Consider the following 14,976-nt stretch of genomic DNA (forward strand, 5'->3'; position numbering starts at 1 on the left):
AGAGGCATCACCAGCTGCCTCAAACAAACTGGTGTCTTGTTCTTAGCAGTTGTGCACAGGCTCGAAGCGCGTCTGCCATCATCATGAAGAACAACACCATCTCCACCACGCAACCTGGCGACATGGAGCACGCGATCGCCATCTCGCCCGTCCCCGCCGCCGCCCAGACGACGACTGCCTCCGCCCAAGAGGACGCCACCAACGAGAAGTGTAACGCCACCACCGCCCCCAACGCCACTATCGCCGTCGCCGCCTCGGCCGAGCTGGCGGGTGGCGGCACCCGTCGCATGCTGCAACAGCGCCACATCCAGATGATGGCTCTTGCCGGGACCGTGGGCACCGGCCTGTTCCTCTCCACCGGCCGGGCCCTGGCCGCCGGCGGGCCGCTGGGTCTACTGCTCGGGTACGCCCTCATCGGCACGCTCGTCTGCGCCGTCGTTTTTTCGGTGGCGGAGATGAGCGCGCTGGTGCCGCTGTCGGGCGGCGTGGTGCGGCACGCCGCCCTGTTCGCAGACCCGGCGCTGGCGTTTGCGCAGGGCTGGAACAGCGTGTACTCGAATGCGGTGCTGCTCCCGGCGGAGATGGCGGCGTGCGCCGTCATTCTCGACTACTGGGGCCATGCGATCCATCACGCCGTGTGGATCACGGTGCTGGGCGGGCTGCTGGTGGTGAGCAATCTGTTCCTGGTGAGCGTCTACGGCGAGTTGGAGTTTGCGTGTGCGCTGCTCAAGATGGCGCTCATTGTCGGCGTCGACATCATGGCAAGCGAATCCCAATTCCGAAGAACGCTGCGTCCTCATCACTGACATGGTATACCCAGAGTATATGCATCACCGCCGGCGCAGGTCCCAGCGGTCACGCCATTGGCTTTCGGTACTGGCGCGATCCTGGCCCGTTTGCGCAGTTTGAGCACCTCCCCGGCGCCGGCGGCCGCTTCCTCGGCTTCTGGCGTGTGCTCCTCAGCGCGGCCTATGCTTTTTCCAACGTCGAAAACGTGTCCGTCGCCGCCGCAGAGACGCAGAACCCGCGGCACAACATCCCCAAGGCGGCGCGGCGCGTCTTCTGGCGCGTCTTGCTGCTGTATCTGGCCACCGTTCTGTGCATCGGGCTCGTGGTCCGGTCGGACGATGAGGCGCTCATGGCGCGCTCGGGCGATGCTGGCGCGAGCCCGTTTGCGATTGCGGCCGTGCGGGCGGGTATCAAGGTGGTGCCATCCATCATCAACGCCGTCGTGGTGACGAGCGCGTGGAGTGCCGCGAATTCAGGTATGCACTTTGTCAGCTCTCCCGACGAGAGCAACCTTTTTTCTAACACGATTCGGTGAAAAAGCCATGCTGGTTGGCACACGCACGCTGTACGGCCTGGCGCTCGACGGCCACGCACCGCGCTTCTTCACGTGGACGAACCGCTTCGGCGTGCCGTGGACGTGCGTCGCCGCCGTGGCCGTGCCGCTGCCGCTCGGCTTCATGACGCTGTCGGCCGGCGCGGCCGCCGTCTTTGGCTGGCTGCAGGACCTCGTCGCCGCCGCCACGCTCGTGCACTGGATCACGATTGCGCTCGTCTACCTGCGCTTCCACTACGGCGCCCGCGTGCAGGGCATCGCCCGCGAGGTGCTGCCGTGGAAGGCGCCGTTCCAGCCGTACGGTGCCTGGGTGGCGCTCGTGTCGTGCGTCGTGCTGCTGCTCACGGGCGGCGTCCCGCTGCTGGTCGGAGGCCGCTGGAGCCCCCAGGATCTGTTCTCAGCGTACTTCAACGTCCCGCTCATCTTGGCGCTGTATTTTGGGTACAAGACGGCGAGGGGCACCAAGGTGGTGCCGCTCGGGGAGCTGCCGATTCGACACTTTGTGGAGGTGCTGCGCAGGGAGGAGCCAGAGCAGCTGCCGCCGCCGCCGCGAGGATGGCGCAGGCTCAATGTGCTCTGGGGGTGACGTGCCACACAGTAGAGGCCCGGCAACAGAAATACGACAAGAAGCAAGGGCAATGGATTGTATCGCTACGATCGCAAATCACGGAGAGGTATATAGTCTCGCCCGCTCAGTTGGTGAATTGCGCAGTGAAATGACTTTGCCGTATTCCACCGCGCCTTACTCGTAATATGGCAGCCTACCTACATGATGGTTCGAATATGTGATATGTGTCGGCCTCCCCGTTGCAGGCATCATCACTATTGAAGGGGCCGCGATGAAAAAAACATACTCGTGAACATCAAAACCCAACTCGTAACAATAATAGTCACGGAATGAATTAATATAGCACATATTTATACAGATAACAGGCTGTAATGGAAATACCACTAAAAATTCAATCTGTTAGAGCTTACTAAAGACTATCAACTTTTTAGCTCAAATACGACCCGTGACAGAAGCTATGTCCACTCCGTAACGTGGTATGAGATTTTGAACCATTTGAAACTCTGAACCGAAGCCTGAAGCCGTGGAAACCCCGTAGATACTGATGCGGCGCTTCACCGTCAGAAAATCTACGGCGGACAAACGCACGTGGATTGACGTTTGAAGCAAGTGTTGTTGAACCTGGAACGGAATGGTCATGCGTCAGGATTGTGAGACGCTGCTTGGCTGCCTTGAGACGCCGTCTGATCGACGTTGATTCACAACCCAAGGTAAGGTACGCTTGGCAAGAAAGATGGGGAAAGGGATTGGCGCTTGCCCGTCGTCCAGTGTGTCCTTGAATAGCTTTATGCATCACGCTAAATGGAGGAATATGGAAATAAAGATGGAAATAGAGTTTATTTGAGATGTTGATCAAGCTTGCTGATATACTAGTTCTGCAGTTCGCCGCACTGACTGAATGAGATGTATTCATATAGTTCGTCGCACAGACTGACGCAGAGGTCCCTCTCAAAGTTTTGCCTGGCGCTAGAAGCAACCCTTGGAATAAAACTATGGTGATAATATCCTATAAAACCCCAGAGCGGGCCCATTGCCGCCCTACTAGGCTCGCAGAGGTTACATGAAAATAGTTACTCTTTCTCCATACATGGGGAAGCCATCACTGACCTACCCCAATCTGCTACCTAGCTCCAGTACTGTGAGCTATTTCGGATAGTGGTATGTCACCCGGATGAAGACTGATGTACCCCGTAACAGCCTTGTAACCATTCTTGTTGAATCCCTGTTTCCGGAGTAGCCGCAGATACAACATTTTGAAAGCGACATTTGCCGAGTATACTGAGTCAGATGTAATACGTTTGATTTTTTGACGCACCAGACCAAGTCAGTGTTACTTACCGAGTCAGTAAACAATATCCATAAGTGATGACTTCGAAAGTGATCATTCCGTTCAACTCGTGGTCATGTCTTGATTGTATAAGTTCAAGTTGGTCGCCGCCAACTCTCAAGTCTATACTCCGATTTCCAGCCGTCAATTAACCTTACATTCTTATCTATACTGACCTTTGTTCATCTTTCTGAGCCTTCCTACCTGTAGCTGCCTGTAGCTAAAGAGCCATGAAATACTACCTGTTCGTCCTTGCTGGCTTGATAAGCCTTGCTGCACCAAGGCCTCTTGAGGCCCGACAGTTTCCACGCCCGTCGACTCAACTGCAGCCTCCTCGCCTGCCTCGCCCGTCGACTCAGCTGCAGCCGCCTCGCCTACCTCCCAACGCGGCGTCTGCCCAGCTCAATAATCCTCGTCCGGCTCCTCCATCAACTCAACTGCAGCCTCCTCGCCTACCTCCCCCGTCGACTCAGCTACAGCCGCCTCGCCTGCCTCCCCAGGCACTTGCTACTTGCAGGCCGAACCAGGTCCTTCTCGATGGCCAATGCGTGTCTCAGGGCACGAGACAGAGTCCAAATCAAGGCGTGACTGGGGGCTGCGACCCAGGTCAGGTCCGTCTCGACGGAGAATGCGTCGCGCAGCGCTGTCGCCCAGGCCAGACGCTTCTCGATGGGGAATGCGTTAATCAGCGCGGCCGGGGATTTTAGTCGCAGTTTGTGACGAAGAGCACCAGAAGAAGTAAAAGTTTATGTCGGGGAGCTGCATGTTGTTAAAAAGGCGAGGGATGGAACTGGAGCTAGAGTATCTAAAGTATCAGGAATACGGTGGCACTCTCAGGGAGATAAAAAAAAATTGATGTATCGTTGTCTGTTCCCTTGTTATGCTTGCAGAACTGTGGTTTTTTGCTCCCCAACCACCTTGGCTGGCTCGCCTCCCATGGTCACGTTGTAAGCCTCATGATAACGAAGCTTCTTCATAACAATACGCGATTCCTGCGTGCGCACTACTGTTCTTGTTACGCCGATATCATCACGACGGTTGTCAGCAATGACAACCTGCACGAGGGAGGCTGATGCCCGCCAGCGTAGTTTGTTATTTCATGTCGGGGTATGCGCCATCGTTGCCTGCCTGAGATACTCACAGGGTAGTACTGATATTTAGGGGTAAAGTGCCGTCTGAAGAACGGCGCCGAGAAATCCCAAGTCCTCGCCCTCCTCGGTCACCGGCTTGCCATTCTGGAAACCGTTGGCCAGGAAGAGACCTACGACTCTGGCAGTCTCAATGCGACGCTTCTCCTCGTCCGATGTCCCTCCAAGGTAGTGGCAGAAGCGATTCCTAAAATAGTCCCGGAGCTCCATGTGATTTGGATGGTAGCGCCAGAAATCTCCGCTTGTGGTGAGAGTTCCGAGCATGATCTCGACCGCCCCGAGCGACATGCCAAAGGGACTGACTTCGGCTCCTCTCCAATCGCAGATACCCGTGATCCTGCCCGTAGCGGGATCAACGTGAATATTGTTTTCGAGGAGGTCGATGTGGTTGGGTACGAGCGGCCACTCTGTGGGGACTGTGGCGAAGAGATCGGGGAGCTTGGGTATCACCTCGTCAAGCTTTGGGTGAAAACGTGCTGGAAGTCCTTGGCGCAGCTGTTGGAGCTGTGACAAGTACTTGCCCTCTAGCTGAGTGCGGTCTGGGCGTGCCATTTTGGCAGGTGTGTTATGATACGCGGAGGCAAAGAATCTGCAGCAATTCAGATGGATTAGTAGTCACTATAGCTTGAGAGCGTATTGTTAAAGTCAACAAGCCTTGCATAGTCATCAAGTGTGACTCGTAGGAGGTGGTAGTTGTCGCTTTGTAGTTCGGTCCGAGCCAGATACATGCAGATTCCGCCCATGTTGTTCATGGTATAGACCCTGGCCTGGCCAAGCCTGCCTCGATACTCGTGCTGTGGTGCGAAGCCGCGATACGCTTGTTCGATGCTTTTCAGCAAGTCCATGTCTAGATCAGAACTCGGGACGCGGAACTGGACAACGACTTGGCCGCCTTCAACAGTGTAGCTGGAACCGCCCTGGGACAGCGTGGCAGTAACGGACTGGCCTGCTATTTTTTCGGCTTCGGCGTTGCATAACTCTGGCGTTACAGAAGTGTTCTCCTGGAAGAACCTCTGTATCTGGTACTGAGACAAGGCGGATATATTTGGCGGCATTGCGTGTCAGGCTGTGAGGACTGACTGGTATATGTAGAGGTGAAATCGACCACAGCTAGGCTCAAGTGGCGGCCAAACAGCTGTCTGGAATAGCTGCCTGAGGCATGTTTGTACTTTCTAGTACTTTAAACAAGGACCACCCAAGGGTCCTCAGTTGCTTTGTAGGATGTATTAGAGGGAACTGATTTTCTTTGCACATTTATCCAATCTGCTTTTTACTAGAGGATAGTGCCTCGTACTTCGTAGGGTCGCGACTCGCGACCCCGAATACGCTCCAACAACGAGTCAGCGAGCTGTGGGGTACCATATACCATGTGACACATGCTAGAGGAGGAAATTGTCTTCACTATGCACTCGAGCTTCTACAAATTAGTTACATACTCATGTGTCGAAATAACATGAGGGACTTGTCTAATTGGAAGATTGTGATTGGTGGGCGGTAGGGGCCACAAGGCTGGTTCTAGATAAGTACATTCTGAAATTCTTAGAATTTAACCCTAAACAATGTAGAGAGGATCCCCGTGCTCGCGTGGTACTACGAAGATTGATGTGCAATCATGGTAACATGATGACGCGGCTGCGAGAAACAGTTACGAAATCCATCCTTCAATTTGTTGGGACGCCTCTTCATGCGCCATCTCGATCACCATCTTGATAGCGTGAACAGGCCGGACCGAGTTCCTGGCAGGGCGAATGCGGGGTTGTGGCTTGATTTAACTTTCGGTCGTCGCCATGAGTGGTGGAAGATGAAACGGCAATGCATTCCTACATGTGATGCAGCTGACTCTGGGGTATTATTTTCAAGAAAACATAGATGACTCTGTCGTGGGACCACGCAATCATATCGACTATTCGGCTTGTGAGATTTGTTGAGGGTTCTAACTAGAGTGCCTCGCAGCAGGCTCATAACAGGGTTTTCGAGACCCCTTGTCACGACGACAACTAGTATAAAAAGCTTCAATACAGCAGTCCCAGTTCAATCGTGTGAGAATTGCTGCAATTATACCGACCCGACTACGAAATGGCCGTCCAATCTGCGTGGCGTATCCCGCTGCAGGTCTCGATACCCTTGAGCATCCTCATGATCATCTTTGCCACCTTTTCATTTACTGGATTTTATAGTCCATTCAGAAAGGATGGCCAAGCCCTGTTGTTCACTACAAGTCGCACGCCGGTAAACGCCCTCCCCATAAAATTTGCCCAGACTGCGCTAATCTACGAAAGACGGACGAGCATTTTCTGAACCGTCGAAAAGCATCCGCTCCTTGGGTCTATCATGCACTGCATGCGGTCCCGGCCATCATCTGGAGCATTGCCATGCCCCTGCAACATGTCGATAGTGTACGCAAGAGATGGCCCGTCGTCCACCGCGTGGCCGGATACACCATTCTCTCCCTCTCCATGGTGCTCAGCACGACGGGCTACTGGTTCTTCTTGTCCAACAACGCCTATACGCACAGAAACGTATTCCATATGCACAGCTTCAAAGGCCTTGGGTCCGTCAGCTGGCCGACCTTTGAGTTCACGCTCTGGATCATCGGTCCGTTTTACTGGCTCACGATATACAAGGCGGCCGTCACGGCGCGGGCCAAGGACTTTGCGCGCCACCGGAAATGGGCCGTGCTGCACACCATCTGCGCGAGCTACATCAGTCTTGAGCGGGTGGCCTACGTCACGCTCCTAGGTATCGGCTTTGCACTAAGCTTCTTGCCCCGGGATATGGTCCACGAGTTCTTTGGGGTGGGCTACTCGGTCGAAGAGATGGCCGAGGCCGAGCTCAGCGTGTTCGCGCTGATGAACGTGCTTGCTCATGCCATGATGTTGTCCTGGCTGGCTTTTGAGTTTACGCGGGCAGGATATTTTGGTGACGTCAAGGGCTACCTGTCTTCGCGCACTGAGAAGAAGAAGGAGCTGAACAAGGTCGAATAGACAAGAGGGCGAAGACGAGGAAACGTCGAGGGAAAGCTCGTTCATTGGTAGATCACAAGGCCGATGCATGTACACTAGTGTCGCTCCGGGTCATCATAAAGCGCTAGATTAATGGTGAATAAATCAATTCAAGGCAACCGCCCACGCCGCTACAGAGGCAAAGCTGCTTAAACCTGAAGTAAAAATAGAAAAGGCCATCCAACGCCAAAAAGCTCCAGATATGCAGTGAACATAGTCCCAACGAAGCAAGGCAATACTGTAATTATTAGTCTACTGCGGTCATATTCGGGTTGCCCTGCTTGAGAATCGTTTTCTGCTTGGGGAGATTATCCAAGAGCGAGTCGGGCAGGTTCAGGTGATCCTTGACCGTCTGCTTGGGCGTGAGCGCGAGCCACTGGGCGACGGAGATGTCGGTAAACTTGGGCGCGAGCAGGACCTCGAGGAAGACGAGGTCCTCGGTGCCCGTGTTCTCGACGTAGTGCGCGGCCGCGCGGGGGATGTAGCCGACGTCGCCGGCGGTAAAGTCAAACGTGCGGCCGGCGTCGGGCGCCTTGTAGACGGTGGCGCGGCCGGCGCCCTCGAGGAAGTAGTCCCACTCGTCCGACGACGTGTGCCAGTGCATCTCGCGCATGGCGCCGGGGCGCACCGTCACGAGCGCGGCCGAGAAGCCCGCCGCGGCGGGAAACGTGGTCGGGTCCAGGATCTTGACGGTGCCGCCGGGCGTCTCAAACGGCGCCTGCCGCGACCAGTGGTACGTGTAGGCGTGCGCGGGGGCGACGGCGCCGGCCGGCCCGGTGACGTTTTGCTTGCGTATGTCGTCGGGCTGCGGCGTGCCGTTGAAGATGTAGAGCTCGCCGCGCGGAATGTCCTTAAAGGCGTCGACGGGGGCGTCAAAGTTCTTGGCGAGCACCGACGTCGGCGTGCGCGCAAACATCTCCGACACCAGAAAGGTGCCGTTCTCGTCAAAGTCGCCCTGGTCAAAGACGAGCAGGAACTCGACGCCGTCGGCCAAGGCCTGGATCGAGTGCGGCACGCCCGCCGGGAAGAACCAGACGTCGCCGGCGCACAGGTCGTCGGTAAAGGTCTGCGACTCGTCGTTGATGGCGGCGACGCGCACGCAGCCGCGCAGCACCAGCGCCCACTCGGCCGCCGTGTGCCAGTGCAGTTCGCGGTATGCGTGCGGCGCCAGCTTCATGTCCACGCCCGCCATGTTCGTCGCCGCCGGCAGCACGTCGGTGTTTTGCTGCCGTGCCCAACCGGACCGCGTGCCCGTGCCGAAGCGGTTGTGCGAGAGGCCCATTGGCCACACGGCGTTGGGCACGCTCCCGGCGTCGGTGCCTGGCGGCGCGAAGAGGTCCGGGTTGAGCTTCTCGTACTGGTACGTGCGCGCGCCGTCGGCTGTCGCGGAGCCGCTGCTGCCGCGGAGGGGAACCGGCTTCTCGACGCTGTTGAGGTCGAGGTAGAGGCCGAGGTCGGCGTCGGCGGACTGCCCAGGGACCAGGGTCGGGTCCTGGACGGAGCCACCGTCCTGGACGGTCAGGTCGGGGAGGGGGGCGTTGCCGCCGAGGAGGCTGCTGTCGCCGCGGAGGCTGCCGACCGGAACTTGGACGCCAGTGACGGGGGGCGTGACGCCGCCGATCGGGCCTTGATTCCCGCCATACTTGATTCTGGGTTCCGACCTGTCAGCACCTTGTCATGCAGCAAAAGAGTTCGTCATGTCCTTACTGTGGCGCCGAGTAAGCACTACCTGTCCACGACAGCAGTAGTAATGTTTTTGAGCTAAATATCATCGTGGCTGCAGTAGATCCGATGTCGTAGCCGCTAAAGATGGAGTGACAGATTACTTTTTGAAATAGACTTGCGAATAACGCCCGAAGTGCGAGGACTGTCTTGCTTCTTAAATACCCTCCATCGAGCAGTGCTTGGACGTCGAAGGCTCGGCATCTTGATGCCGTCAGGCTTGCACGAGTCAATATCGTCATGCGAGTGTCCAGGGATCCGGGATCCGAATCTAGTCTCGATGAGCCGCCGCTAATAAATCCAGTTTCCTCGAAGCCTCAACACGAATTACATCCATGGCCATTGGTGGACGATCGGCAGTCTAGTTCTGGAGGCCGGCGCCGCGTAGCTCCCACCCACGGTATGTGTGCCGTACAGGCTAAAAAGCGAATTTCTTCGCACAAGCTAAATGACAGAAAAAAAAACTAAAAAGGCGTCTGCGACCGCCCGCCCGCCACCGTAGTAACGTCATTGACGATGCTACGACGGCACAGGGGTCCGGTGAAGAAGGCTGTCGCTGCACTGCCCCTCGGAGCTATCTTCACTCTTCCAAGCTATCTCTCAGCCAAAGCGGCGTTGAACCTTGAACCATGCGCTCCCGCGCCTCTCGCCGTTCTAGGTGGAACAAGTGATCCCAACTAGTTTCCTCATCGTCCGCCACTCGATAGCTAGGCCATGCCGAACACCCGATTGCCTTGCATATCGCCCCGTGGGAAGCCAGCAAAAAGAGGGGTCCGAGATCCGCATCGGCCGGGGACTTGGGGACGCGGGAGCGTAGCCAGGAAGGACGTCCGTGTGCACACACACGACCAGAAACTAATACCCAAAGCAGGTCCGTGAAGTCGCAACCAAGTGGGAGTGGCGGCGTGGTGGTGGTGAGCTGGCAACCCCCCTCAAGTATACGCGGCGCCGTCATAACCGGAGTTCTACGGAAGAGCTGAAGACATGCCTTTGCTTGGCGTGTGTCTATTTCCTGGCCTGGTCTACGGCTGCAGTAATGGTCCCCGTTTGAGCCGGATGACCGAAATGGAAGCGGTAGATGGGCGGCAAAGAATGCGACAGTACCGCTTATTCACGGAGGGCCGGAGAGCGCTTTTTCTTTTGTCTTAGCTGCGGTTATGCTATCATGGCAAAGAGTTGCCAAGCAATTTGCCATAAAGCTGTATACCGCTATGACCTCATGGAAACGGATAGTAGCACCGGAAGCCGCTGCTCGTGAGCTCATTGGACAATAGCGCAGAGCTTTTGGAGAAAATGGCTCGAATAAATAGCGCTAGCTGGGGTAGCGAGATCGGTTACCAGAATCCCGATGCAAAAATCCCCAAAAGCCGTCACCGACAATTGACTAACAGTAACAAAATCTCCAGGTGGCCGTGCGAGCAGATTCAACATGAATCCTTGCATCTCATACCCAGCTTGCGACGTGGCAAGTCTATGAGCCAATACTATCCGGATAGCACGTGCCTGGGACCGCAAGTACACACTTTGCTGCATGATTTTGCTCCATGAGATAATACTCAGTTGGAGGCAGCACGTGGAGGATACCAGAGCATCCGTCACAGACCCGAAGTCGTTGCCGCATCTCGGCGTACTAGTCACGCTATGCCATCGGGGCGCAGAACTAGGAGCAGCGGCAGCATTGTTTACGAAGAGAAAGCCGATCCGGGCAGGCTAGAACGATGGGTGGTGAGCGGAAAGGTCCTGAATTTGTAGAGCGAACGGCGCACTTATACTAGAGTATACAACCCATCTGCACTCGACATGACCGGAAGAGCCCGAGGCCCAGGACAAAAACCACGAGAACATTCCTTTCGGATGTTCGGCGTTGCCACTGCCAGCGCCTGCCTGATAAGACTGCCTATTTGAGTTATGTGCAAGCGATACTCTGCATATACTTCCGCCACAGGCTGCACATGCACGCCAAGACAAGCCCGGGCGAAGAGACACTAGGCGATACATCATTTGGCATAGTTACACTATACGTTTGCATATTTTGATTAAAATTATTCAAAGTAGATGCATAACACGAGAAAATGACCGACGATCAAAGCCGGTCAAGCATCTCCAGGGATGTGTCGCGCCAACATGATCGAAGTTGTGCACGCCCACTAAAGACACGCTTCCGCTTGGCCGAACAATGATGAAATATTGAAAGAGGCTGAGTAAAGAGACAGCTCAGAATGGTGAATTGTGGCGGCGGAGAAAGATCAAGAGCTATGAGCAGCAGTTCGCCTGTTGCGGCGCACTCGGGCACCTTGCCACGGACAAGATGGTAGAGAACCGACTATTCAATCATGCCACATGGGCCTTGTTTTGTTAGTATTCGAGAGGAACTTATAAACCAATTTCTGCGACCACAAACTACGACCGACAGCGGACTAGGCCTTGAGGGTGAGTGCCGCTCCAGCATGCTCGCCCGTGGCTCTACATATCGTCAATCCGGGAAGCGATGCCAATGCTGAAAATACATGGCAAGAATTGTCTGGTTTGCTGTTGCTTGGATGTAAATCGACAGCAGAGCGCTGACTGAGTGGAATAAAGTCAGGGATAAAGTATTGGGGCCAATTGGGTTTTCTTAGACACCTTGTAGTATGCATCCAGAAGGAGCTTCTCGTCATGGCCAGCAGACGAGTCCGTTTTGGAAAGGAGCGAGACTCATTTATCGCATAAGGCCTTGTCCAATATTGGAGGAATTTGGCGATACCTTAAATTTTGCGTCGAGCTGCTTTAATCCCGCCAATGCTGCCTGCAACATCATCGTCGACATTGACAAGCCCATAAATGCTTGGCTGTGGTATGAAATGTGCGTCGCGTCGCCCAAGAACTGAGTTAGACAATGCTTCTGGATACCAATTTTGGAGCTTTAAACTATATGAGCTGTAAGTCGGCAGTGCCGTGGCTATTTAGGCCGCCTTGTGCGTAGGAACAGCGGTACTCGTCTCGTCGGTTGAATTACTCCATCTGTGACGAACTGGACGCATCAACGGGGAAGCAGGTAGCGGAATAGGGCCAGCACGAACATGGAGTGGAAGATGAAAGAATTGGATGGCCTTGGGCAATAGCTTTATGGGGAGCCAGCCTTGACAATGATTTGAGCATCACTACTCGGGATGCTGATGTCGGTAAGAAGTCGATGCACAAGGCGCGGGTGGCGTCCATGTTATTTTCTGAATCGACATTACAACAAGAGAGTCAAACAACCGAATCCGATATTTGACAGACAGTTTTGATCTTGTACAGCCTTGGATTGTTCAATACAATAGAAGTGGCCGCGAGCTCAACTCGTCTGCTGATCGCCGAAATCCCGTTGACTATGGGAGAGCGTTGCAATGTGATGACGGGAAACGGCGAAGCAAACAACTTCCGACATCAATGCAACAGCACGGTTTCTAAATAAAGCAGTTGTTTGTTTCCCCATAGGCATCCTACAAAGTAGCTCTAGATGCCTCCAGGCAACACGCAATCTCTGACTCGAACAAGGGGAGTCATGAGAACCTCCGATCGGAACTTGGGGGCTTGATCAAAAGAACAATGGCGTCGCCTCATCAACTGCAAGTTGGCTTGATTGGTCGAACTTTTGTCATGTATCCACCAAAATGGTATCAGATTTATGGTTCCGCTGCAGCCCTGACGGAAATATTGACAAGATGAAGCCTCGTTGCGCCCCAAATAGGCAGCTGCCCACAAGACGGCGTGACTCAAATGAGGCCAACTCTGCCGTCCTTCCGTGCCACTTGCATGCCTACTGCCAAAGGAAAGCATGTTGAATAAAAAGTCAGTACTTCCAATCCTGGTTTCCCGCCGCCTTGTCTCTGTACAGGTAGAGTATTCCCGGCATCGCCAAGTCTGGCGTCCATACACCACCCAGCCGCCGCCGCCGTCATGGGCTGCACATCCTCCAAACCTTCCAGCCCAGCCATGGCCATGGCCAAGCGTCTAGAGGAACTGGGACCGACGCCGGAGCTCGAATGGGCACACCGACCCATCTGGGGCCAGTACATCCACTACCTGTACGAGCAAGCCAAGGGCAACAACAGCACCCAACAGCTCCGCCAGAGCTTCCGGCCGGTCGTCAACAGCACCGCGCGGGATTTCCTCGCGCTCGAGTATCCGGAATGCGCCGAGGCCGGCACCATCTCCAGCATGCGCGACGAGGAGTGGCCCTTTGGCAGCGCTGGCGCCGCCAACCCGTCCGTCGCGACGACGCTGTGGATGACGGTCGACCAGGGCCAGAACGGCATCTTGTACGACTGCACGCTCGTCATCCACAGCCCGGCGGCGTGGACGAGCATCGCGCGCGCGCCGCAGACGAAGCTTGCGCAGCGCTACCTCGCCTCTGTCGTGCAGGGGCTCGACGAGGACGGCGTCAATGTCAGGCATGCGGTGCTCAGCGTCGTCGTCGGCGCCGTCATGCTCTCCGCGCGGTATAAGCCGCGCAACTTGATGCCGAGCTGCGCCCTGGTGAGCGAAAACGCCGGCCCGGAGATTTCGCAGCCGACGGCGCGCGACGAGGGGAGCGACGATCCGGGCAGCCCGCAGCACCGCCTCTTCCGGCCGCGCCTCTTCATGTCGGTCCTCGACAGCCTCGAAACCAGCTACCCGGGGTGCACCGTCTGGGACGCGGGAGAAATGACGTTTGATATCGACGATGCGCCATACCCGTACCCTGCGCGGCTCCTGGTCTGCCGCGCTTTCGAGCAAAGAAACAGCGACGTGAAGACCTTTGATTTCAGAGTCCGCTGCCCCGGCGACAACGGCAGAGATGTAGTGGCGACGCTTGTTCGCGCGCGCGACCCGTCAGATGATCCCGGCGGCATCGTCTGCCTCGCCGTGGTTGTCCCCGTCGACCCCCAAGAAGCCTGGCCGAAGCGCGACCTGGACAAGCACCGCCCCGTCATGCTTGCCGCTCTGACGCAAGCGTCCAAGCACGGCATGGTCATGGCCTTTCGGGGCGGCTTCGACCGATGCGCGCTGCGCGTCTGGGTCGGGCAGGACACAACACACTACATGCTCATCACGCCGCACGCCAAGGGCGAAACGGCAGAGCACGTGCGGCAGTTCTCCGAGGTGCTGTTTGGCGGCTCCCTCACGTCTCTGACACCGGCCGCCCATCCGCAGGACATGGCCGACCTGGAGGAGACCTTTGGCGTCCAGACGGAGAGGAAGGACGAGCACCGGCTGTGGGACTCGGAGAGCCACTTTCAGCACATCCGCCACCAGATGCGGCGGCGAGCAAAGGCCTTCCCGGCGCGGTACGAGCGGATGGGCCTCGTCGCCGGCCACCAGAGCGCCGTCGCGTTCATGGAGCGGAACTTTGCCGGATGCGTGATCGCCGACGAGGGCGAGCTGCCGCAGTCGAGCGCCGCGCTGCCAGGGGCCCGGGTGGAAAACACAAAGGTCCTGGTCGCGAGGGATCCGGAGCAGGTGCCGGGCAGCATCGTCGCGGTGCTCGTCGCCGCGCCGTGTCCAGTGCCGGGATACAGCGCCATGACGGCGGACAGGGCGAAGACGTGGCTCGGCACGCCGGAGATGCGGAGTGCTGAGGAGGCGTTGATGGCGCTGTTGAAGACGTGGCATGGCGAGGGCAGGATTTCCAAGCGAGACTGCTTCGTGCAGGTCATGATGGGGATGGATGCTACGATTTACCAGTTTGTCGATGGGCACAAGTTTGTCGACCCGTCGGAAGAGCGCATGAGGCGCATCAGGTGGCAGTGACTGTTGGCTGACGCTGGTGATGCTTCTGATTTTGCTATCCTGTTTTGAGATTTCATCATGATCCTTGAATAATATCCTTCATAATAATATACATTCAACTCTCAACATGAGGG

At 56.3% G+C, this 14,976-nt stretch overlaps 5 protein-coding genes across 5 annotated transcripts; 3 read left to right on the top strand and 2 right to left on the bottom strand.

The window, feature by feature from the left end:
* Nucleotides 1-83: 83 nt before the first annotated feature.
* On the top strand, nt 84-1,928 carry CCM_08789 (amino acid/polyamine transporter I; the record flags this gene model as incomplete). Its single annotated transcript, XM_006673925.1, has 3 exons — nt 84-743; nt 821-1,265; nt 1,330-1,928. 3 exons carry the CDS (start codon nt 84-86, stop codon nt 1,926-1,928), a joined length of 1,704 nt encoding a protein of 567 aa, XP_006673988.1.
* Nucleotides 1,929-4,394: 2,466 nt separating this feature from the next.
* On the bottom strand, nt 4,395-4,937 carry CCM_08790 (uncharacterized protein; the record flags this gene model as incomplete). The annotated part of the gene is made up of 1 exon (XM_006673926.1): nt 4,395-4,937. One exon carries the CDS (start codon nt 4,935-4,937, stop codon nt 4,395-4,397), a length of 543 nt encoding a protein of 180 aa, XP_006673989.1.
* A 1,524-nt stretch (nt 4,938-6,461) lies between these two features.
* On the top strand, nt 6,462-7,369 carry CCM_08791 (uncharacterized protein; the record flags this gene model as incomplete). Its single annotated transcript, XM_006673927.1, has 2 exons — nt 6,462-6,614; nt 6,665-7,369. The coding sequence occupies 2 exons, from the start codon at nt 6,462-6,464 to the stop codon at nt 7,367-7,369; spliced, it is 858 nt and encodes a 285-aa protein (XP_006673990.1).
* A 265-nt stretch (nt 7,370-7,634) lies between these two features.
* On the bottom strand, nt 7,635-9,313 carry CCM_08792 (Bicupin, oxalate decarboxylase/oxidase; the record flags this gene model as incomplete). The annotated part of the gene is made up of 2 exons (XM_006673928.1): nt 7,635-9,029; nt 9,275-9,313. The coding sequence occupies 2 exons, from the start codon at nt 9,311-9,313 to the stop codon at nt 7,635-7,637; spliced, it is 1,434 nt and encodes a 477-aa protein (XP_006673991.1).
* Nucleotides 9,314-13,066: 3,753 nt separating this feature from the next.
* On the top strand, nt 13,067-14,863 carry CCM_08793 (uncharacterized protein; the record flags this gene model as incomplete). The annotated part of the gene is made up of 1 exon (XM_006673929.1): nt 13,067-14,863. The coding sequence occupies one exon, from the start codon at nt 13,067-13,069 to the stop codon at nt 14,861-14,863; it is 1,797 nt and encodes a 598-aa protein (XP_006673992.1).
* Between the last annotated feature and the right edge of the window lie 113 nt (nt 14,864-14,976).

The sequence above is a fragment of the Cordyceps militaris genome (assembly GCF_000225605.1).
Source record: "Cordyceps militaris CM01 unplaced genomic scaffold CCM_S00007, whole genome shotgun sequence".
Lineage (NCBI taxonomy): Eukaryota > Fungi > Ascomycota > Sordariomycetes > Hypocreales > Cordycipitaceae > Cordyceps > Cordyceps militaris.